This window comes from Dendropsophus ebraccatus, chromosome 10, assembly GCF_027789765.1.
Source record: "Dendropsophus ebraccatus isolate aDenEbr1 chromosome 10, aDenEbr1.pat, whole genome shotgun sequence".
Lineage (NCBI taxonomy): Eukaryota > Metazoa > Chordata > Amphibia > Anura > Hylidae > Dendropsophus > Dendropsophus ebraccatus.
In genome coordinates, this window is record NC_091463.1 from 50159107 (window position 1) to 50184431 (window position 25325).

General features: G+C 40.1%; 1 protein-coding gene across 1 annotated transcript in view; it reads left to right on the forward strand.

Annotated features, from left to right (window-relative positions):
* TMEM255A (transmembrane protein 255A) overlaps positions 1-23330 on the forward strand; it is a 48901-nt gene extending 25571 nt beyond the window's left edge. The window contains exons 2-9 of the mRNA XM_069985932.1: positions 1419-1561; positions 2753-2815; positions 14900-14989; positions 18730-18807; positions 19734-19822; positions 21204-21363; positions 21618-21761; positions 22457-23330. Coding sequence (XP_069842033.1) covers positions 1419-1561; positions 2753-2815; positions 14900-14989; positions 18730-18807; positions 19734-19822; positions 21204-21363; positions 21618-21761; positions 22457-22618 — 929 coding nt within the window. The 3' untranslated portion in view covers positions 22619-23330. The remainder of the gene's footprint in view (positions 1-1418; positions 1562-2752; positions 2816-14899; positions 14990-18729; positions 18808-19733; positions 19823-21203; positions 21364-21617; positions 21762-22456) is intronic.
* The last annotated feature ends 1995 nt before the right edge of the window (positions 23331-25325 follow it).

Sequence of the window (25325 nt, forward strand, 5' to 3'; positions counted from 1 at the left end):
CTGTGTAGTGGCATTACCTGGCCATCGCTAAATACTCATGCGGTTTGATTGCCGTTTTTTGTAACAGCAGATGTACTGTGTCTGCCTGTTGTGGCTACCTGCGCTACGCACTTTTTGGTGGATCTGTTTGTTGTTCCCTTGGTCCTATTGGGAACCGTCCTTGTCTTAGCCCAGCTGCGGTAGTGTGATTTCTGTTATACATACAGTTGTGCCTATCCCGCTTGCACTGCCTAATCAGGTGAGTGAACGGGGATTCAACGGACCTGCTCTACTTTCTGAAATTTATTGTATTGCATGTATTGTATTGTTTTTACCATGCTTTGCGTCAGCTATTTTACTGCCTTATGGTACTCATGGTCTATTTTGTTCTCATGTTGGTACAGTGTTGTTTTTTCTGCTCTATTTGCAACTTTATTTTAAGGGTATGATCACACTGGGGAAGAGGCGAGGAATTTGAAGTGGAATCCCCTCTTTATTTCACTCCGCTTGAAATTCCGCCTGTAAAATAGGAACAGAGCAACATCCTGTTGTGTTTAATGGGATTTCCGCTCTGCTGTTCACACGACAGAATTTTCAAGCAGAATTTCTTTTGTCAATTCTTTGGGCGAAATTCTATAGAAGTCAATGGGGCTTTAATTCTGCTTGAATTCTGCTTGCATTCTTCAATTCCTTGCCTATTCCTGTGTGAACATACCCTTACTATTAAGTTGCATTGCATGTACTTCTCCAACTTTTGCTTTGTATGAAGCAAAACCGATCTGCGCTCATATCTCTCAGTCTGCCGGCTCTGTGCAAAGGGAAAGCATCCTTAGATGTGTCAAAGTTATTGAGAGTTGTGCGCTGACATGAGTGTGAGGGGCAGCATTTCAAGGCAGCACATTGTTCCTCAATCAGTAAATTGTAAGAAGCGGAATGCACTGGCTTACAGGTCTGTGTACTCCATGGGCTAAAAGAAATATTAAAAGAAAGAATGGTTGCTGTCTCTCAAGGTGTCTCACTTGCCAATATTTTTATTTACACCATCTTGGAAGCAAGACACAAAGTCCTTTGAGATCTTTGTTGCATACTACTAGTAGTGCTCACTTAGCATACATATTTGATAGACATTGGCACACAGTTGCCATATAAATATTAATTTAAGATTGCAAACACCTTTGTAACAAAAATAGGAAGACCCTAGTGGTGTCTCCTGTTGGCCAGACAGGACGCCAAGTCAATAAATTAAATTATATATACACCTCATGAATACAAACATAAAAATGAATGATAACTGGTAGATAGTTTTATTTTGCTCAGCTAGGATCTTCAGAAATGACTTCCATTTGATTTAGGATGGGTTTTTTATTGCAGTGAGGAAGCACCTGGAAACTGTCTTTCGAGAATGTTTTAGTTATGTTAGCTGTTTTATTGTATTGTAGGCTCTTTTAATAGAAGAAGACGAAATTCCATATTTGTTACTGTGACACTTTTCCTGGTATCAATATTAATTTTAACTGTGGGTCTGGCTGCAACCACCAGAACTGAAAATGTCACCGTGGGAGGCTACTATCCCGGTGTAATAGTAAGTCTAAACCTTTTATAATTAGTTTTTGTTTAATTGTGATAGGTTGGAACTTGGCAACACAGTTTTGCTGAGTTTTTGAATTGTTCAATACTGGAACCTCTATTCACTACCACTTTATTAAATCCCCATTTGTTATGTGTAATGGCTTGTCTGGTTTACTTGGCAAATATTACACTGACACACATATATATTGACAAATGCGTGACTGTCATTGTAGGGGTAATGTTGATGGCTTAAAATGGCTGGCTGTGTTGTATGAAAAATATTGACATGAAAACTGCTATATAGTGGTAGATAGGGTAACAGTATGATTTAAAGAGTTACTATGCTTGATGGTAGATAGGTAATTGCACACTGTAGAGCCAACTGCTTCTATCCACATCTCTCTCCTCCCTGCAGGAGATGGATTCTATAGTCTATGGAACCTTTCTCCTGCATTTAGCTGACCACTTCTCCCCACTCCTTCTAATGTTCAGCGGGTGACTGACCGCCCAGACGCAACTGATTTTAAAACTTTTTTTTTTTTAAATTAGAAAATTGTTTTATAGAACCTAATCTGCTGATAGCAGGGAGCGCTGAGGATGAAGGTTAATTTCTTATCTCTATCCGTGGTGCCATTTTCGCAGTATTAAGAGTTAAATCCATATGCAAATATGTTGTTTTGGTGCACTGGGGGTGGGACTACTACCCCCAGTGCATCGATTTGCCCTGGCTAACTCGGCCTGCCCACTCTGCATATATTTATTAGCAGGGGCAGGCCAGCCGGGGGCAAAGCTAAATATTTGCATATGGATTAAACTCTAAATATCACAGAAGGAGGTTTACCTTCATCCTCAGCGCCCCATGCATTATATTATACATGTATTATAGGGAGATATCAGCAGGTTAGATTCTTCTAACCTGCTGATAGTTTCCCTTTTATACTGATGTATAAACAACCAAAAAAGCATATAATAAACCACCTTGCAGGGTGTACATTTATTATACAATATATTGGTTTTATTATACAATAAAGCAACTGATCATAACTTTTGATGTGTCTCTATGACAAGTCAAAGGTTTACTTTTTAAATACAAGTAATACTTTAAACATGTGGATAGAAATGTTTCTCTCCATGTAGTTGTGTCTTGAATACTTTTGAATTAGCCAATCATATATACAAAACAGTTGTCTTTCTCTTTCTTCAGCTTGGATTTGGATCCATACTTGGAATAATTGGCTCTAATTTAATAGAGAATAAAAGACAGATGGTAAGTGAAAATACATTGTAAAATATATATACACACATTACAATATTAATTGGTTACAGGGCAACAATTATATGTTGAAACTATTGCATCTTGGGAGTAAAACTATGAAAAACCAAGTATACAGTGTAACGGTGGTCCAGAAAAGATCATTGTATGTTGGAAATATTACAATCTGAGGCCAAGCTGAGAGAATACTGTATAAGGCCTTATCCACTCATCAATTTTTCTTCTGGGACCTTGAAAATCAGGATCAGTGATGTCCTGGATAAACCATCAGTGTGGTATCAGTTCTGCATCTGTTTTTGTAAAACCGATAGGACGGTCATTTATGGTCACTGTGAGCATGAACTGATGTGTGGATGAGACCTAAGCAAATATATTGCCAAAATATATTTGAATTGTATGGTTCATATTGCTGTCTTAAAAGTAAGAAGAGGAAGAAAATTTGAAGAACGTGCCTGTTTCTACACAACTGGTTACTGTTCCCTCTACCCTTGTATCCAATTGGATATTTTTAACCTAGATACTGTATAATGAAGGACTAGACAATTAATGAAAAAGTAGAAAGAATGTTTATTATACTTAGCTTCGGTGATGAAAATGAGTTCAGGTCAGTCTGGGGAGCCCCCTCCACAAGGTCATGTGGCCCAGAAGTCGAATCAGCAGTCTGGCTGGACACAGCGGTCTGGTAGCAGTTCTGTTCCAGTTGAGGCTCCTGACTGTACTAAACTAGGAGTTTTTATACTAATTTTACTAGGGGTGAGGGGACTAGTTCATAACCATTTTTGGTAGTGGTAAGAGTTTCCCAGAACTGACCAGCTAGATAATAAGGCAGAATAGGTCCAGCTGATTAAACAGTTGTTACACTACTTTTTTGTATCCTCCATCGTTAATGCTATCAGGGAGGCTTACAGCTGAACAAGTGAAATAGGTAGGGTAGTTTACACAAACATATTGACAACAAAGGGAATGAGTCTACATATGGGGTCACACAAACAAAACTAATGGGTTGCAAAACTACAATGGGTTACACACACATAGCCATACACGGCCAGCTAGTCTATGCAAATACGATACGCACACATAGATATAACACAGTAATCAATAGGTATAGGTAGGTCTAAATGCATGTGTGCATGTATGTATATATATATATATATATATATATATATATATATATATACATGCGCACACATGTATGCAAACTGAAAAGAGACATGAAAATTATGTCTCCCTGTTACAACGCTGCATTATAAATGTCCTTAGTTTATAAAGTTATAAAGTTGTTTGTCTTTTTATAAGACTGAAGCACCACTGCGCTAACAAGGCTCTTGGTGTTCATGTACAAAAAAATTTTCAATTATATTTACTAGATGCAAATAAATAACATAATAAATTGTATTTTAATCTCTAAAATATTTCACCCCCAACTTGGCCTCTTCATAGCAATATATGTAAAAAAGCACCTTTGTTTATTTTATTTATTAAAACATAATCAATATACGTTTTTCAATTTAAATTATTACATTTAGTTGTGTCAACTAATGTGCAATTCTGGGTATATACCTATGACAATATTATCCTTCCTCCTTTTAAAATAATATAATATAACCAATATAATATAATATAACCTAATCTACAACATATACCAAATATGTCAAATACCAAATTCATTTTATAAAGCTCATCAATCTTTTTATAAAAAAAAAAAAAAAAAAGTAAATAGACAATTCTTAAGTAGAAAGATCATGGTTCCTGGATGGATTTTACTTTTGGGCCGCAGAAGACTATCTGGCTGTAAAATTACAGAGTAAGGGTACCATTACATAAAGGGATTATCGGACATACTTTGCGTAATAGCTCATGCTGAAAGGCAGCGATCAACTGACATGCAGGATGTCGGATGATTGTTGCCTTTCTGCATTGATCATTTTGACAATAATGATATTGATTGGCTGCTGGCCGTGTCTCCGTGCGACAGGAGTGGTGGGAGCAGACGGCCATCTTTTATAGGCTGCCCTGAAAATCTAAAGATCATCTGGGCAGCCACACCCCCACATTTGTCATTGCAACCTAACAGGATGGCGCTTGCTTGCTTCAAAATATCGGCCCGTCTAATACAGCCCTAAAACTGACAAGCAAACAGCATGATATAACAAGATTAGATAAGAATTAAGATTCCCTCATTCCCTAATTAACCATTCTTCATCTGGAAAAGAGCCTCCAGATAAAGGTTTTCAGTATTTCCAAGGTAATAACAATACATAAATAATATGCAGATACATTTTCAATGAAAGCCCAAAACTAAAAGACTGGAATTTTAACTTTTAGAACTTCAAATATTGCAAATCTTCACTTAAAGAGGTATTCTGTTATCGCAACATTGTATTCAAGCTTAATCCTGTGTCATACTCCTTACCAAACCTATGCCATAAATATATATATGCCAGGAAGGGGTTAAGTTGGTCATATTTACCAGCAAAAAGTGAGCTTTACATTCAGAAATGTGACTGCGGCTCCATTGGAGAATAAATACTAGGGGGAGATTTATCAAACTGATGTAAAGTAGAACTGGCTCAGTTGCCCCTAGCAACCAATCAGATTACACTTTTCATTCATCACAGACTCTTTGGAAAATGAAATGTGGAATCTGGTTGCTAGGGGCAACTGAGCCAGTTCTACTTTACACCATGTTTGATAAATCTCCCTCTATAAGTATAATTCCAAGCTAAAATTCCCAACACATATAGAGAGACGCCTTCAGAACTTGTTTATTGTTTAATACTTAAAGTGACTCTGTACCCACAATCTGACCCCCCCCAAACCACTTTGGATAGCTGCTTTTAATTCAAGATCTGTCCTGCGTCCGTTTGGCAGGTGATGCAGTTATTGTCCTAAAAAGCAACTTTTAACCTTGCAGCCCCATGCCCAGCATGCGGGGCTTAGAGTATCTGTGCTTAAACTTTGCACCACCCCTCCATCCCTCCTTCCCACCCTCTTCATCATTAGGAATGCCACTGGAACATTTTCTCCATGCTAAACATTGCACAGGTTCCTTAACAATCCAGCTCATGTGCCATGCTAACACACGTGATGAATAGGAGGCAATCTGCCTTGAGCATTCCTAATGATGAGGAGGGCGGGGAGGAGGGACAGAGAGGTTGTGCCAGCCTAATGCATTCACAGTCTAGGCTGCAAGTTTAAAAGTTGTTTTTGTGGACAATAACTGCATCACCTGCCGAACGGACCCCAGGACAGATCTTTGATTAAAAGCAGCTATCCGAAGGTACAAGTGGTTTGGGGGAAGGGGTCAGATTGTGGGTACAGAGTCACTTTAACATTTGACATAGAATGTGGAGTTATTGCATTCCCAGCATCTTGGATAATTATATTCTAAAGCAATAAAATAGTTTATGGGGCTAGGGATTCCATATGCTCTCTCATTACTTTGCCTAGGTAAATTATGGCCACTTATGGGTTTCTTATTTGTTTATTTAGTTTTTAATTCCTAGTACTGTTAGGAGTCACCTCTTTATTCATGAGCAAATAGGCATAACAATTGGGGTCATTTTAATCAAGGCTATTCATTACACCAGTCCTTCTCAATTCCAGTCCTCCTCAATTCCAGTCCTCAGGCCTCACCAACAGGTCATGTTTTGAGGATTTCCTTAGTATTTCACAGGTGATATAATTATACTCAGTGCACCAGGTATTAGCACAGGTGTCCTTTGTATGGGATATCCTCAAAACATGACCCATTGGTGAGGCCTGGAATTAAGAAGCACTGCATTACACTGTTGTACATTTATTCTAGACCATTTTTTAAGGATTTGTTTTTAAACAAAGGATTCATGTTCAGATTTAAATAGACTTAAAAATGTATTGGTAAGTGGATCCCAAGATATTAAAAACTATTCTAACACAGTCGCAATCAAAATTATTCAATCCCCATTAAAAAAATTAGCAAACTTTCAGCTTTTGGTAAAAAACAAACAATCAAACAAAAACAATTTCATTAACGTGACATATAATGTACAGTTTCTTCGAACTGAACTTTTGCTAAGTTATTTAACCCCTTGTGTAGAATTCCTCTAGAAATGCACACATGTACAATGAAATGTTGTCTAAAACATCAAGGACTTGCATCAGGTGTGCCTAAAGAAGAAAAAAAAACACATTGTAAACACATTAGGGCTTTGTTGACTGATGTTTCCATATGAGAAAATAGGCTAAGAAAATGGTCCTAAAATTTAGGAGAAAAAATCATTGTAAACACTATGCACAGAAAGGTGGCATGCACACGTCCATGATATACGGTCCATAAGTGAACTGTAGACCATATGGACTGAGCTCTTGACCTCTTGTATTATCATGCCTGGAGCTCCGAAACTGTTAAAACTTTGTGCTACTGTATTGATACAGCTGTGTCCGTTCATCAGCAAAGAAGTTAAGCTGCGGCAGAGCTTATTTATTATAATACCAACAGTTCCTTAAGAGGACTAAAGTTCAGTCCGTGACATACAGTCAGCTTGTGGACCTTTATATCGTGGACATGTGCATGCCCCCTATGGCCTCATTCACACCTCAGTAAAATTTGTCCGTAATTGTGGATTGAGAATTTAGATTTGGTTGATCTCTATGTCCCTATTCACACATCCCCAAGCGGATCCACAAAAAAATCACATGTCCTAATGCGGACCTTAACCCCTTAGTGACCGCCGATACAGCTTTTTACGGCGGTCACTAAGGGTCCTTATTCTGCTGCCATCAGCTTTTTACGGCGATGGCAGAGAATAAGGCTACGGGGCCGGGACGGCCCCCACCACATCCCCCCGGCTACCGGAGGTAGCTGAGGGGTTGGGGCAGTGTGTGGGGTCCGTCCCGGCCCCCCCCCCTTACCGACGATCGCCGCTATTAACGTTATAGCGGCCGCCGTCGGTAAAGGAGATTACCGATGCTGCCGCTGCCTTTCATCTCCCCCCGCCGTGAATCTACGGCGGGGGGAGATGAAATAAGTGTCCCCCAGACCTCAGATCAGCCCCCCCCCTAGTAGGGCGATCACTAACCCCCTCCCCCGGCGGCCATCATTTCCAAGATGGCCACCGCCATCGCTGTGAACCGACTAATGTCGGTTCACAGCGATGGAAAAGTTAAAATGAATGAAAGCCCCATGCTCTCCGCCACCAGAGGTAGCGGAGAGCATGGGGCAGTCATCGGGGACCCCCCTGTTGGGTCCCGGTACAAGTGATCAGCGGTATATACTATATACCGCTGATCGCTTGTACCATGTGCATCCAGGCACTTTTTATCCCCTGTCACCATGAATGATTGGTGACAGGGGATAAAAAGTGATGTCCCCCCACCCCCGTCCCCCAGTCACCCCCCCTTCCCCATATACTCACCTGCTCCTGGAGCTCCTTCCTCCTCGACGTCCTGGCTGGTTATGAAGTGCGCATGCGCTTCACAACCAGCCAACTCTGAAAATTTAAAGTGACAGAGACCAATTTGGTCTCTGTCACTGAACTATGATTACTGAGATAGAAAATATCACAGTAATCATAGTAATACAGTGAAAATGAATATGTAAAGTACAAAAAGTGACAAACATACAAAAAAATAAAACACACACTTTTTATTATAGTAATAATTGCAGTTTACTCCCAAATTACCCCTAACCCCTCCCCAGATTGCCCGTAACCACCGCACGTTGCCCGTAACCACCGCACGTTGCCCGTAACCACCGCACGTTGCCCGTAACCACCGCACGTTGCCCGTAACCACCGCATGTTGCCCGTAACCACCACAAATTGCCAGTGACCCCCTCCCGATTGCCCGTAACCACCCCAAATTACATGTACCCACCCCAGATTACCTATAAGCACTTCAGTTTATCAGTAACAATCCCAGATTGTCTGTAACCCTTCCAGGTTGCACATAACCCCCCCAGGTTCCCCGTAATCATGCCAGATTACATGTAACCCCCCCCAGATTGCACGTAACCACCGCGCGTTGCCTCTGACCATGCCACGATGCCTCTGACCATGCCACGATGCCTCTGACCACCGCACGTCGCCTCTGACCACCGCACGTCGCCTCTGACCACCACACGTCGCCTCTGACCACACCACGGCGCCTCTGACCACCCCAAATTGCCAATGACCCCCTCCAGATTGCGGTGCCCTTGCCAGATTACAGGTATCCACCCCAGATTGCCTATAAGAACTTCAGTTTATCCGTAACCACCCCACATTGCCCGTAACCACCCCACGTTGCCCGTAACCACCCCAGATTGTCAGTAAGCACTGCAGGTTGCCCGTAACCACCCCACGTTGCCCGTAACCACCCCAGATTGTCTGTAAGCACTACAGGTTGCCCGTAACCACCCCACGTTGCCCGTAACCACCCCAGATTGTCTGTAAGCACTGCAGGTTGCCTGTAACCACCCCACGTTGCCCGTATCCACCCCAGATTGTCTGTAAGCACTGCAGGTTGCCCGTAACCACCCCACATTTCCCGTAACCATCCCAGATTGTCTGTAAGCACAGCAGATTGCCTGTAACCAGCCCACGTTGCCTGTAACCAGCCCACGTTGCCTGTAACCAGCCCACGTTGCCTGTAACCAGCCCACGTTGCCTGTAACCAGCCCACGTTGCCTGTAACCAGCCCATGTTGCCTGTAACCAGCCCACGTTGCCTGTAACCACCCCACGTTGCCGTAACCACAGCAGGTTGCCCGTGACCACCACACGTTGCCCATAACCACCCCTCGTTACCCGTAACCACCCCACGTTGCCTGTAACCACCCCAGGTTGCCGTAACCACAGCAGGTTGCCCGTGACCACCCCATGTTGTCCGTAACCACCCCAGATTACCTGTAACCACCTCAGGTTGCCCATAACCACCCCTGGTTGCCCGTAACCACCCCACATTACCTGTAATCTCATTTTTTTTATTTTATTTTAGTAACTGCGCTATTCTAATAACCATTACTAGCTGCGGTTTTGCTCCTGTAAATTGGCGCTCCTTCCCTTCTGAGCCCTGCTGTGTGCCCATACAGTGGTTTATGCCCACATATGGGGTACCGTTGTACTCAGGAGAACCTGCGTTACAGATTTTGGGGTACGTTTTCTCTCCTGTTCCTCGTCAAATTGAGAAATTTCAAACTAAACCAACATATTATTGGAAAAATTCGAGTTTTTCATTTTTACTGGCCAATTTTGAATACTTTCCTCTAATACCTGTGGGGTAAAAATGGTCACCACACCCCAAGATGAATTCTTTGAGGAGTGCACTTTCCAAAATGGGGTGACTTTTGGGGGGAATCTATTCTGCTGACACTACAGGGGCTCTGCAAACGCACCTGGCGCTCAGAAACTTCTTCAGAAAAATCTGCACTGAAAATGCTAATTGGCGCTCCTTCCCTTCTGAGCCCTCCTGTGTGCCCATTACAGGGGTTTATGCCCACATATGGGGTACCGTTCTACTCAGGAGAACCTGCTTTACATATATTGGGGTGACATTTCTCTCCTGTTCCTCGAGAAATTGAGAAATTTCAAACTAAAGGAACATATTATTGGAAAAAATCGAGTTTTTCATTTTTACTGTCTACTTTTGAATACTTTCCTCAAATACCTGTGGGGTCAAAATGCTCACCACACCCCAAAATAAATTCTTTGAGGGGTGCACTTTCTAAAATGGGGTGACTTATTGGGAGATTTTACTCTGCGGACACTACAGGGGCTCTGCAAACGCACCTGGCGCTCGGAAACTTCTTCAGCAAAATCTGCATTGAAAAAGCTAATTGGCGCTCCTTTCCTTCTGAGCCCTCCTGTGTGCCCATGCAGTGGTTTATGCCAACATATGAGGTACCTTTTCACTTAGGAGAACCTGCTTTACAAATTTTGGGGTACTTTTTTCCTCTTGTTCCTCGTGAAATTGAGAAATTTCAAACTAAACAAACATATTATTGGAAGAATTCGAGTTTTTCATTTTTACTGTCTTCTTTTGAATACTTTCCTGTAATACCTGTGGGGTCAAAATGGTCACCACACACCAAGATGAATTCTTTGAGGGGTGTACTTTCCAAAATGGGGTGACTTATGGGGGTTTTTCTCTCTGCTGACACTACAGGGGCACTGCAAACGCACCTGGCGCTCAGAAACTTCTTCAGCAAAATTTGCATTGGAAAAGCTAATTGGCGCTCCCTTCCTTCTGAGCCCTGCTGTGTGCCCATACAGTGGTTTACGCCCACATATGGGGTACCGTTGTACTCAAGAGAACCTGCATTACAAATTTTGGGGTGCTTTTTGTCTCATATTCCTTTTGAAAATGAGAAACTTTAATCTAAACGTATATATTATTGGAAAATTAAAATTTTCAATTTTTTACTGCCTAATTGTGAATACTTTCCTCCAGCCCCTGTAGGGTTAAAATGCTCATTATACCCCTAGATTAATTCTTTAAGGTGTGTAGTTTCCAAAATGGGGTCACTTATGGGGGTTTTCAGGATACCAGACTTCTAAATCCATTTAAAAAAAGAACTGGTCCCTAAAAAAATCAGTTTCACGAAAATGTGATAATTTGCTGATAAATTTCTAAGCCCCATAACACCCTAAAAAAGTAAAATATGTTTACCAAATTATGCCAGAATAAAGAAGACATATTGGTAATGTGACTTAGTAACTAATTTATGTGCTACGACTTTCTTTTTTTAGAAGCAGAGAATTTCAAAGTTCATAAAATGCAAATTTTTTACATTTTTCATGATATTTTGATGTTTTTAACAAAAAACACACAAAGTAGTGACCAAATTTTGCCACTAACATAAAGTGCCATATGTCACGAAAAAACAATCTCAGAATCGCTAGCATACGTTAAAGCATCACTGAGCTATAAGAGCATAAAGTGAGACAGGTCAGATTTTGAAAAATTAGCCTGGTCATTAAGGCCCAAACTAGCTGCAGCACGAAGGGGTTAATTGCGGCACAGACAAACCAATACAAGTCCATGGTATCTGGATTTTTTGCAGACGTTATGGGCATCGCCCACAAAATATACTAATGTGTGAATTAATCCTAAAATACTGACGTGTGAATAAAGGAGCTTGAGCATCCTTAAACCTTTCAAATGACAATAGTCCCAAGTAGAGATGAGCGAATTTACAGTATTTATGAAGTGACTTGGGAGTTGTTTCCGAGGAGTGCATTTAGCATACGGTCTTGTATTTTATGTGTTTCTTTCTACTGTTGACTTGAGTTAAACTTTTGGAACCTTGCACCTTGGAACCTTGTTGGGTGCTGGTTATGCCTGTTTTTTTTTTTATATATTTTGAAAAATGAATAAAATTTGGAATTTAAAAAAAAGTTGCCTTAAGTGTAGCACTGCTCCCAGTAGGCAGAGCTATTGATCAGTAGGTATTTGCTGCCTTGTAGCTAGAGCTTTCCCTAGTAGGTTTAGTTGCCCCCAATATAGTTTCTGTTAACATATATAGCTGCCCCCAGTAAGTATAGTCCCCCCTCCAAGTACAACTACCCCTATAAGGTCTAGTTGCCCGAGTTTTGTTTTCCCCAGTTAGTATAATTCCCTTCTTTTTACCAGGGCTGCTCCCAGCAGGTATATTTGTCCCCATTTGCCCCCAGTAAAGTAAAGAGCTGACCCCATATAAAAAAAAAATAAAATACATATATTTACCTCTCCACATCTCAGTCCTGGGGGCTGGAGCATTGAGAAGCACTGCCTTAGAAGACCCATGCTGTACCGGTACATAGTATTACTGAGGCAGTCTTGGAATTTTGGTATTACTAGGCGTTTATGACAGAGGTAAATCTTTAATCTGACAGCATGTTAAACATAATACTTTAGAACTAAAAGTACAGACTTGGAATATTTATATATAATACTCCTTCCTCAGTTGAATGTAGTACTTACATTAGATCACACTAGATAAAACTAGAAAGTGATTTAATATTTCATAAATGCTTCTTGGGTTGTTTTTGTTTTTCAGGTCTGTCTCTGAAACTGTATATTCACAGTTACCATTTATAACACCCACTCCTGGTACAGGATGTAGTGTATAAGTGATATACTGTAATGCATCTGTTTTGTACATAGGTAAATAAAGATATACTTATCACTCACATCCTTGTTTATGTTGCACAAGATTACTTGCCATTACAGCAACCATAGCAGCCTCCCCCCCCAGCCAGCAGTTTTTTTTTTAACTGCTAATGCAGTTTTTGTTCTCAAACCAGATGTGGATCCAATAAGAAAGAGAAGTACAAGTCCTCCCATTATAATTTCCTTCCCATTTGTATCCACTTCTGGCTTTGGCACAAAAACTGTTATGAGTGAAACCAGCATTTTATTGTGACACCAGTGCAACTCCATTTTAATCAGAATTTTTGTTAACATTAAATGACAGAAAAAAAGAGTGATTTATGCAAAAATGGTAACAATAAAAACTAAGAAAGAAAATTAGCCCCCATATAGCAACATAGGCAAAAGTTATCAAAAAAGTTATAAGGTTCAGAATTGGACAATTCAAGGCTAATCTCTCTCTCTATTTTTTAAGTAGTAAAACATTAGAAAAACTATATACCCAGCTAATTAATCAAGATTTTAGTTTTAAAGCACAGTGAATGGTGCAAGAACAAAGCCCTTCACAATTCGATAAATTACTATTTTTGTTAATTTTCACCCCACAAATATGTTTTCTGTACAATAAAGTGAAGGATATTACACAGTACAACTGGTCCTGCAAAAAACAAGCCCTCATATGGCTTCCTAATAGAAAAATAAGAGTTATAACTGTCAGGTGAAAGAAGCAATACAGATATTTTTATGTATTTAAATCAGCTCCAATATGCAACAACACAAAGAGTTTGTAAGCCTGTGTATTGTAGGGTTACAGGACCTGCAGTTCTTGTAAGGGGACCTCTAGTTTCCTCCTACACTACGGGAGTATGGTGATTTCAGTAACTGGTTCTGACCAATTGGCCCATGTGTGTCATACAATATTATAGAATATGCTTCTTTTATATATTAGGGAAAAAATAAGTAATACAAATTCCTATTATTTCAGTAGTGCTTTATTCATACTTGTAAACCACACAAATTCTCATCCAAAAAAAAAAAAAAAAAAAAAAAATCTTATTGAATTCTCCTTGTACTTTTCATTGTCAAGGTGCTTTTTCTTGTGCCGTTTTTGGGCAGATTTTGATGTCAGGAGTAGATTATAATTTTTTAGTTAATTCTTTGTTTTCAATTTAAAAACTGCATCAAAATTAGCTACAGAACTCATGTAGTATTCAGGTTACAGCAGGTCTCACTGCTCTGATCAGAAGATATCAGATATCTTCACTCCCCGGATGGCCCCACAGTCCGTCATATTCTCTGTGCAAGTCTTTGAGAAAATATTGACATAATGAGCTGCCGGCCGGGGAGTGTATCGTGCTACCGCAATCTCTCCCTGGCTATATCTTCTGATCAGAGCAGTGAGACCTGCTATGATCAATAACTTTGGGCATGATAACAAGTAAAGTTATTTTTAGTGACAGTGCCTATTTAAAGGGGTTGGCCACTTTATAGTAAAATTGCTCAGTGTACAGTATTAGTAACTGTACTCACTGTATATACTGACAGCAGCTCCCTGTGTACCTCATAGAGCTGGGCTGCCCTGCTCTGTGGTGTTATGGTCCATAAGATTGCTTACATGGAGGAGCATGTGATCAGGCCCCGCCCCCCTGTGTCCACCACTGAGCCTGTATATGTCTAGGAAGGACACAGTGGACAGGGCATGGTCACATGCTCCTCCATGTCGGCCATTTTGTGGACTGAAACACCACAGAGCAGGGCAGCCCAGCCTGGTGAAGGGGAGTCTGATTTTAGCTCTATGAGGTACACAGGAAGCTACTGTCAGTATATACAGTGAGTACACTTACTAATACTTTGTACTGACCTATTTTACTATAAAGTGGCCAACCCCTTTAAGAAACACATGTTTATTAATAGAAAGTGTTCTTTCAGTTTTGTCTGTGTGGTGTCCATTGTCACCTTCATCTTGCAATAATATATTTTCTGTTTACAGCTTGTTGCATCGATAGTTTTTATCAGTTTTGGGGTGATTGCGGCTTTTTGTTGTGCAATCGTGGATGGAGTTTTTGCTGCAAGACATCTGGTAAGTATTTAAGTGGTTTTCCTTCATTACATCAGAGTGGCACAGAAATGTATTTCTAATTAATGATAGAAAAAGGGAAATTTACAGTTTTCATCTAGGACCCATTAGTTTTTTTTTTTCTCCAAGTAAGATGTTTGAACTGTGCCTGAGGACACACTGTTTACATACTGTAGCTTTAGTACTAGGAAAGACACCCTAAAGTGCCTTTTTTTCTGGTGGAGAGTTCCATTTTATGTTGCGGCCTTGTGCTAAAAAAAAAGAAAAAGAAAAAAAAGTGCACTGAAAATTCCCAAGAGCAAATAGGCCTCCATAATTCCTAAACAGAAGAGGCTTGGAACATCCAAGACTCTTCCTGGAGCTGACCACTCCACCAAATGAATCCAGTGGTCTAGGAACAATTCTGTGAATGTCATTAAGCACCCCAGTGGTAGAGACGAAATATGCATAATATGACCATAATTTGGCGCCAAAATTATGTCTGTGCAAAAAGACGGCTGCAAAACATTGTGAGAACATAGCCTTTTACTATTGCTTGTGATTGTTTGGCAGGGCAATTGCAGGGAACCTAATCCAGCACTCTACTCATGGGAAAAAATTGTAGGGTATAAAGTCAATTATTTAAGACTACAAAAAGTATTAAAAGTAGATAAGGTACACTACACCAAACTGTCTATAATGGTCCTAAAGTCTGAATGTGTAACACAGACGATTGATGGACACAAGGGCTTATAAATTGCCCTTAATGGAGATTTAAGAAGGTGGCATAGAACTCCGTGGAAAATGCCCTAGTGGTCCCCTCTGAGTAGATAGTGCACAACTGTTGAGCACAGACATGTCCACCCTGTCTATGTCCAGGTTGTACCGTAAATTGTCTATATAAAAAACAAACACCACCCTGTTCTTATCAGCTGCTGTATGTCCTACAGCAGTGCTTTTCTAAGGGCTCTATTACATGGGACGATTATCGTGCGGAAAATCGTTATGTCGTCCGAATTTAAACCATAATTGCTCTGTGTAATTGCAGGCAACTATGGAAAAATCGCTTGTATGTCGTTGATCGTTGATTTAGATCTGAACCTAAAATTATCGCTAATCGTTCGCTGTAATTCCTCATTCGTTTACTAATAATCCAGTGTAATTGCACATTGTTCATTGTTTTGCTGGGATCAGAAGGAATAAACAATCATAGTAACAATCTCAATAATGACCATCGTTCTGTGTATTATGGTGAACTATTTCAGGTTAACGATAAAAAATCTTCGTTTATCGTAAGTCGTTAATGATTAAAAATCACTCCGTGTAATAGGACCCCAAGGGTCCATTTACACAAAATGATTATCTGACAGATTAACTGCCAAAGATTTGAAGCCAAAGCCAGAAACAGACTATAAACAGAGATCAGGCCATAATGGAAAGACTGAGATTTCTCCTCTTTTCAAATTCATTCCTGGCTTTGGCTTCCATTCTTTGGCAGATAATCTGTCAGATAATCTTTCTGTGTAAATGGACCCCTAAGTGTTAGATACCCCCTAGTTGCTGGTGAGGCACAGTTGGTGAGGGGGGTACAAAAGTGTCCATAAGCTGCACAGTCCTTACCTTGACTGCAACAATATCTGGATTAGGAACATTATAGACGCATTCTATACTTATTTTAATCTTACAGAGCTTAAAGCGTAACTGTCATTTCAGGGTCATTTTTCTGAAAACAATAAATATCTATAGTACAAGCGATTTTAAGGAACTCTGTAATAGGTTTTATGTACTAAAAGAGTTTCCTTCTGTAGTGAAAAAGCAATCTCCCAGCCTCCCCCCTCACATCAAATGAAGCAGGATTTCTGTCTCCATTATGTGGCTATGGAGAGGGGAGGGGCTGTTAGGAGTGACTGAGCACGGAGGAGTCCTGCACAGCACAACACCCTGCAATCTTCTCTCAGTAAGTTCATAGATAACCACTAACCTTTCTGACCCCAGAATCCTGCCGTTTAGGTGCCCAGAGAGTGTACAAACAGCTGACCTTCATGTCACCTCTTCCTGCTCCCTCCCCCCTTCATAGGCTTACAATGGAGAGAGCAGAACCCGTCTTCACTGGCTTCTCTGTAATGAAGACGTGTTTGCCTGATAGTGCACAGATAAGAAGTCAGGGGGGGAGGCTGGGAGACTGCTTCTTGAGTACAGAAGGAGGCTTTTTTGGCTGATAAAACCTATTACAGAGTTTCTTAAAATCGCTTATACTACTGATTTCTGCAATAAAAAAAAATGTGACAGTTACGCTTTAAGGCTATGTTCACACTACGTATATTTGAGGCTGTATGTTTGAGGCTGTATATCAACCAAAACAAGGAGTGGATTGAAAACACAGAAAGGCTATGTTCACATAATGTTGTAATTGAGTGGATGGCCGTCATTTAATGGCAAATATGTTCTGTTATTTTAAAACAACGGCTGTTGTATTGAAATAATGGAAGTTATTTACCGTTATAGTGCGGCCATCCACTCAATTTCAACATTGTGTGGACAGAGCCTTTCTGTGTTTTCAATCCACTACTGGTTTTGGTTGCTATGAGGACCTGACATGAGGACCAAATACAGCCTCAAATATACATAGTGTGAACCCAGCCTAAGAGACAAATGAAGGGTAGATTGAGCAATAGTTTATACCATATATGCAATTTGTGTAACTCCCATTGACTTTTATGAGAGCTGCACAAATGGAACAGCCCTGCATGCTATACTATTTGCATAGCTCCCATTAAAGAGAAACTTTGCAAAAAAATATTTATTTTAAATCAATTTTTACCGAAGAGTTATAAAGATTTGTAAATTACTCCTATTTTAAAAGTGTTAAGTCTTCCCATACTTATCAGCGGCTGTATGTCCTACAGGAAGTGGTGTTTTTTTTCCCAGCCTGACACAGTGCTCTCTGCTGCCACCTTTGTTCGTGACAGGAACTGTCCAGAGCTGTAGAAAATCCCCATAGAAAACGTCTCCTGCTCTGGACAGTTCCTGTCTTGGCCAGAGATGTCAGCAGAGAGCACTGTGTCAGACTGAAAATAAAACACCATTTCCTGCAGAACATACAGCAGCGGATAACTTGAGGACTTGATACTTTTTAAATAGGAGTAATTTACAAATCTATATAATTCTCTGGTACCCATTGATTTAAAAAAAATCCCAGATGAGTATACTGCTTTAACAATAAAACAATATTAGGATTATTAACAAATTAATCTCTATAGCACTAAAAAGGCAGAAAGCAAAAACTTTGGGGGAGATTTATCAAACTGGTGTAAAGTTAAACTGGCTCAGTTGCCCCTAGCAACCAATCAGATTCCATGGGGCAACTAAGACAATTCTTTTTTACATTAGTTTGATAAATTTCCCCTTTTATGTCTATGAACAATGGAGCTCTAAGGCTATTATAACATTTTACAGTAATCCAAGTTAGTTATCCAGTGAATCCTCTCCAAAGGACCAGCTCATTGACAGGACCATCCCTCTCATCCACATTAGATTTTCTGTGATCTTGAATCTACCATACATCATGCCTAGTGGCCATAGACATCCCTCATAGAACACACTTGAGTGCAATTTTGAGTGGTCTTCTTAAAGGGGCTTCACTGTAATTGGTCACATGTTTTTTTTAAATAACATTCAATATTGCTAAATCTTGCAAAAGAAAATGGCATCACAGGGACTTGATCAAGGAATGACATTAATGCATGACTATTCTACTTTTAAAGGATCTCAGACCGATCTATGCAGGCAAATGTCGATACTTTACCTCCACAGGAAATGAGCATGCTACTGACAGTACAGAGGTAAGATCACATGACTTTCTCTCTATATATTTATATATTTTATTATATATCTTAAAGTGTACCTGTCAGTTAAAAAATTAGTTTAAAAACTTGCCGGGATTTGTTAGATTAACTCCTTAGAAAGGTGACAAGGTGATTTAAGGGCTCTCTCTGCTGATATCGAACCTCTTAGTGCTATTTCTCATTTAGACTATTTCAGGGTATGGGCCCAAAGCTGGGTTGTTTGCCTGTAGTATACACTCACAGTTATGTCCTTTCCTTTTGTTGCTCATCCAATCACTGCACAATCCTCAATCCTTACTGCTATGTCATGACACAGTGCTTTTCAAAGTAAATTGAACAGGCTGACTCTATTAGGGGATGATTTAAACAGTACAGTATTATACATGACTTCTGGAGGGGAGAAGGGGCTACTAAGTCTGTCAGGTGCTCTGTGAGCAGAAACTGAAGTAATTGCAGCATTGATGAAAGGGTTGCATATAGCTACTGGTGTTGCTGCCACTGCAAAGCTGAAGAGGGAATGGGAGATTACACTGCAGCACTATGAATATACAGCAGTAGATACACTTCTGTTCACACAAAGGGGAGGGGAGGCCTGGTTTACCTTTAAGCATCAGTTTGGATTATCTTTAGTAGGCAGGCAGGTACTTTGCCTCTGCCTATTTCCAGCACATGCTAAAGGCTGTCCCCACTTTCTTTAATCTGTTGTGCTCTGTCTGTTACTAGAGACAAATTTACCTTGACACCAGGCAGTGGACAGCAGATTGCAAGAAAGAGAGATATTTAGTGAACTTTAGGGCGCTTTTCTGGGTTAATGGGTAAATCGAGTGATTTACAAATAGGGAATTGCATAGGATAGCAAATGGAGGCAAATTATTTGAAACAACAGTGACTAAGTAATAGCTGCTAATTTATGTCTTGTCCAGGTTACTTGCCAGATGCCAACACGAGGCTCATGTTCTTTGAAGGTTAAGAGCAACACATGCTATTGTTGTGAGCTGTATAACTGTGGAAGGTAAGTGATGAGTAATTTATTAATCTATCACTGAATATACTATACATAGGTTGCATAAGCACAAATATTATTCTAAAAATTGGCTTTTGGGACATTAGGAGGGTCTATCATTGGAAGGTTATGCTGGTAAAAATGGCATTAAGTAATTAGTGTGTTGTGTTATCTGTTTATGTACCCTGAGAATTGTAAAGTGCTGAGGAATTTGTTAGTGCTATATAAATAAAATTTCTTCTTCTTCTTCTTCCTCTTCTTCCTCCTCTTCTTCCTCCTCCTCCTCCTCTTCTTCCTCCTCTTCTTCCTCTTCCTCTTATTCCTATTGTTTGGGCCATAAATAGCCAAAAAGAAATCCAATAGAAGGCCTAAATGTTTAGACCGAAACATCCCAAACAAGCCTCTTACACATTTTGTGGCTGTTATATTTATAACTGAAATTCAACCATGTGTGAACTGACAGATGTTTTGTCTTTGAGCGCAATTCAGTAGGAAAAGGGACATTTTGAAAGGCATTATACATGTCATGTTGGATTGAGGTCCAAAATACTAAGTGTGAAAAAAGCATGTTTAATGGGAAATAAAAGCGAGGTGGTTGACTTCCTGATGAAATTGGCAGCTTCCCACCTTTCATAGAGACATTTAGAATCAAAAGACAACTTGACAGGAATCCACATACAAAAGAACAAAGTCAATTGTCTTTTACAACCCTTATCTGTATAAAGAAGCTTCCAGAGAAACTTCCTGACCATTCCCAGCAGTGACAGAAACATCAAATGTTCTGGATTTCTTTTATTCCCTTTCATATTACCCTTATCGTTTTTTTTTTGTGTGTGTGTGTGTGTGTAAGAATTAAAAGAAATGGGAATGTTAGCATAAAATAACAATGTGAAGAGTATTCCGGAGAAAAAAAACATAAAATCTTAGTGTAGGCAACCCATCAACTATAACTGCACCATAACAGTAAGAATAACTATATTGTGAAGGATTATACTGCCTTTCATATGCTAAACACCTGTAACATACTAGGGAAGGGGTACAGTGGAGTGATCGACAGCCTTATGATACCCATGTCATTACTGCTATCATGATTAGAGATGAGCGAACCGGGTTCGAGACGATCCGAACCCGAACGTTCGGCATTTGATTAGCTGGGGCGGCTGAACTTGGATTAAGCTCTAAGATTGTCTGGAAAACGTGGATACAGCAAATGACTATATCCATGTTTTCCACATAGCCTTAGGGCTTTATCAAAGTTCCGCAGCGACCGCTAATCAAATGCCGAAAGTTCGGGTTCGGATCGACTCGAGCATGGTCTCTACCCTCTAGGGTGGCCTGAAATGTATTCAGTAATATTATGAAAATATCGTCATTCACTTTCTATTTGCAGGGCTGGGATTTCAGGTCTGTACTATGAATATATGGATGTTAAAAGCTGCCAAGATGTTATACATCTATACCACCTCCTTTGGTCGGTTACTATACTGAACATTGTGGGTCTGTTCCTGGGGATTATAACCGCTGCAATACTTGGTGGATTCAAAGATATGGTAAGAAGACATTTGCATTTTTGAAATATTTGTTCCTTCACAATTTTGGTAATAATTTGGTAGTTATTTGTGCATCTATGGAGAATATATGGTAATTTTAGGAGAATCTTTAACATAAGTCTATACTAATTTTTATATCTATCTGTGAAACTCAAGTACAATAGATGCTAGTCATTTCTTCAGTAGGTGTATAATGTAATTTTTTTTAAAGGAACAGAGATAGTTGTATAATATAATTATATGTTTGTTTGCAGAATCCTACTATTCCTGCCATTAGTTGTATTGTGGAGACCCCACGCCCTACTGTACAATACAACACAAGACCACCAGTGCCATCCTATAATACCTACTACCACAGCACTCCACACCTGCCACCTTACACTGCCTATGACTTACAGGTATGGAAATGAAAGAAGGAAAATGATAACTTTTTTTAAAATTTATTTGCAGTGTATTTGTTGTGTCTTTATATTCTTGTTGTGCTAGAAACAGAGCAGCTGAACAGCATGGATATGTGTGCAAAAAGCTATGACAAAAAACCCATTGGTTAAATTTCTCTTCTTTTAATTTTCTTTTTCATTTTTGTTAGGTTTGCATTATAACTATACTTAAAAAAAATCTTTTTATGCCACCCTATTCTGAAAACCATCCTGTATTTTCTGTGCCACAATGGCTTGTTTTAAGTGTCTTTTAGATGTGGGCTTCCAGAAGGGTGTGCCACTGCTTGGCTGTTTATATAACTCCCATAGAAATTAATGGAGAAAGTTGGCCATCTCTATTCATCCCCTGTCTGGATGTGGCAGCCTGCAGTGGCCACATGAGGCTAGATAGGGGACTGGTCTCTGCAGTGTAAGAGGAGTGTGACAATACAAGTATGTTAATAGGGTAGGAGTGGCGTGGTAATGGCCAGGACTGGACAACAGCTCTACTCTACCTACATGACAGATGATAGAAAATTACTAGTTGTTGAATTAGCAGGAAGTAGTGGTTTGCATCATAAATGGTTGTCCCTTAAAGGGAATAGTTTTAAGAGGATTGTTTAGTGTACTCACTAAAGAAACATGTAATTATAACGTATGCATTTGTTCCACAGCATTCCAATGTCTTTCCGGCTTCCACACCCTCGGGCTTATCAGATGATCCCAACTCAACCTCACAGTCTGGTCCCAGTTTCATGTGGCCATCCGGTGCCCCACCTCGCTACTCTCCACCTTACTATCCACCTGATGAAAAGCCTCCACCTTATACACCATGACCTTCATCGGCACAGCTCTCCCCCTACAAAGAAAATAGGCCAAAAGCCTGCCAAAAATATGAAGTTTTATATATTTACGGGATACATTTAAGATATGTGTGAAATGGATGACTGTGTAAATTATAAATGTACATATGTGTGCAAGACGCTCCACACAGACTTTTTATCTTCAGCCAAATGGAAAATGCACATTGTCTGCTTTAAATGGATGTGCTCAAATGAAGAAAAAAAAAACAAAACTATTTAATGGTGCATTGATTTCATTGTTGCACTAGCCTCTGTGCTTCAGTTGTTGTGCAAGTGTATACTTTATGTTACTATGTGTAGTGATTCACAGTTTCTTCATGGCCACTGCGTGAAAATGTAATGCCTGGGCAACCTCACCGGCACGACTTGTGCTTGGCTCATGCTTCCTACTTTTCAGTCAAAGCACCAGCAAAGGAAATACACTGCGGAGAGACGAGCTTTAGTGCTCAACACAAATATCCAAGTTATAGATGAGAAGGTCAGAGTTATAAACTCCCAGTTTATGTAAACTAATATTGAGGAGACACTGTTTACATAAGACTCCAGGGATTCCATCATTGTAACAGATTGAGGAGTAGCTGGGAGGAAATAATTTTATCATGCAACATTGGTGCCTCTTATTAGTAGTGTAAGTTGGTGAAGATATCACTATGTAACATAAAATAAAGTCTGATGTGCAACAATACTGTGGTTACCAGCGATATCCTTTAGGAGGTTTTATTTAAAAAAACAACAAAGCAGTGTTTTCCAGGACTTTATGATAACCGGTACAGCTGTGTGATAAAGCCAGCACTCCACTTTGATTAGCTGACCAATCAGAGGATCAGTAGGGGTGCCAGGTGTCAATCATCACTGATCAGATATTGATGGCCCAGCTTTAAGGGGTTGTGCGGGATTTTTCAATAAACTAGCATTGCATTGCTATCTGTGGGTGCTTTATATTCTTCATACACTTTTATTTTTTATTTAGAGCACTTTTTGTTCTCAGGCTCAATCACATGACCACTCTGCCTGTGTTTTCTTTACTTCCTGTGATGTCACGTTTCCTTTGTTTCCTGTTCCTGACAGTGAGTCATCAGGTGGGTGGGGTTATGCATCCACATTTCTTTAGCCTCACCCCTGTAGGAGGAGCTAACATTTGAGCCCAGTAAAAACTGCAGCACTAAGGGCAGCAAGACATGGAGGACCAGGAGCTGATAGCTACGTTGTGGGGGGAACAGAGGTTAGCCATGTTGTGGAGGACACAGAGGTTAGCCTTGTTGCTTTGTAGTGTTGGGGTCCTGGGATAACAGCTGCATGTATTTCCCCCCATGTCTGCTTGCTTCTGGGCAAGCCGGAGTGGGGACCCGGTACAGTATCTTCCCGGGCCACGGGGGTTAATGGCGCTTAGTTTAACATACTGGCAACAGGATGACAATCCTGCTGCGAGTTTGTCAGCCCACTGAAGTGAATGGGCAAGTATCCGCAGCGAATTTCGCTGTGAATACGTTGTGTGTGAAGGCACCCTTAGAGACCTTTTTAAAAATGAAAAAAGCAATCTGGTTACTATGGGCAACTGTTTCCCTGTTCCTTTGCACAGGATTTGATAAATCTCTCCCTATATTATTATTGTACTGTAAGATGTACAGTGTTAGGGCAGTATAATATGGAGAGGAGGGATGCTGACATGGCAGTCACCATGCTATTTCACGCTGAGGTAAACGTGCTTCAGTATCCTGGCTCATTGAAACCTCACCCACCTGTCGGATGGCTACTGTGGTGTATATTTAATCCAGGACTACAACTCCTAACATGTACATGTGTACTGGGATTTGTAGTCCTGTAACAGATATATTATTAAATGAACTAGTTTTTTTTTTTATCCTTTTTTTAATCTTTTAAGTAATTGGCAGACACTTAGCCACTATGCTGCTCAAAAGACTCTTGAAGGAAGACAGACATTTCCTGCTTATGGGTAGAGAAGGTGGAGCTAGATTCAGAGAGTGGGTGGAGCTATAGACTTGCAGAATTGTGATCTTACTGCTGACCCCTGTGACCTGGAAGTTCTTTATCGGAAAAAACCCCCCACACAAATCCAAAAAGCAGCAATGGAGGAGAATGCCCAGGGACAAGGGTAAAAAAGGTTAGAGAAAACAACCCACGGAAATTACAAATTATTCCCTTTTCCAATAAGAAAAAATGTTGGATAAGCTCTTTAAGGTAGGTCAACTGTAAAATGTTACAGAAAAAACTTTTAACAAATACTTCTATTATTAGGGCCAGTTCACACTGAAATAATAACCAAAGGATTTGCACAATTAGATAAAGGTATACAAAAATTCTTTATTTCAATAATTCAATTCATAAAAACACATAAATGGAGTATGGGATAATACACAGAGGTCAAAACCAGAAAGGGAGGAAGATGTCAGTGTGGTTAAAGTAAAGCAAAATAGATTATACTACGGTAGATGTAAATTTAACACTACTATCCAGTGGTCATTGTTTGTATGGCAACAGAAGCTCATAACAGGTAACCTGGATAGGGAGCTGGCGGTGGAGAGTGAGGCCCTATCCCTTATGCGAGGGGTCGATGGAAAAGACAATTTGGATAGCTTTGGAAATGTGATGGCATCCTGCTGTCGACGGATGTGGCCCCCGTTGGCACATAATTTCATGGCGCTTTGCCTGTCCATGGCAA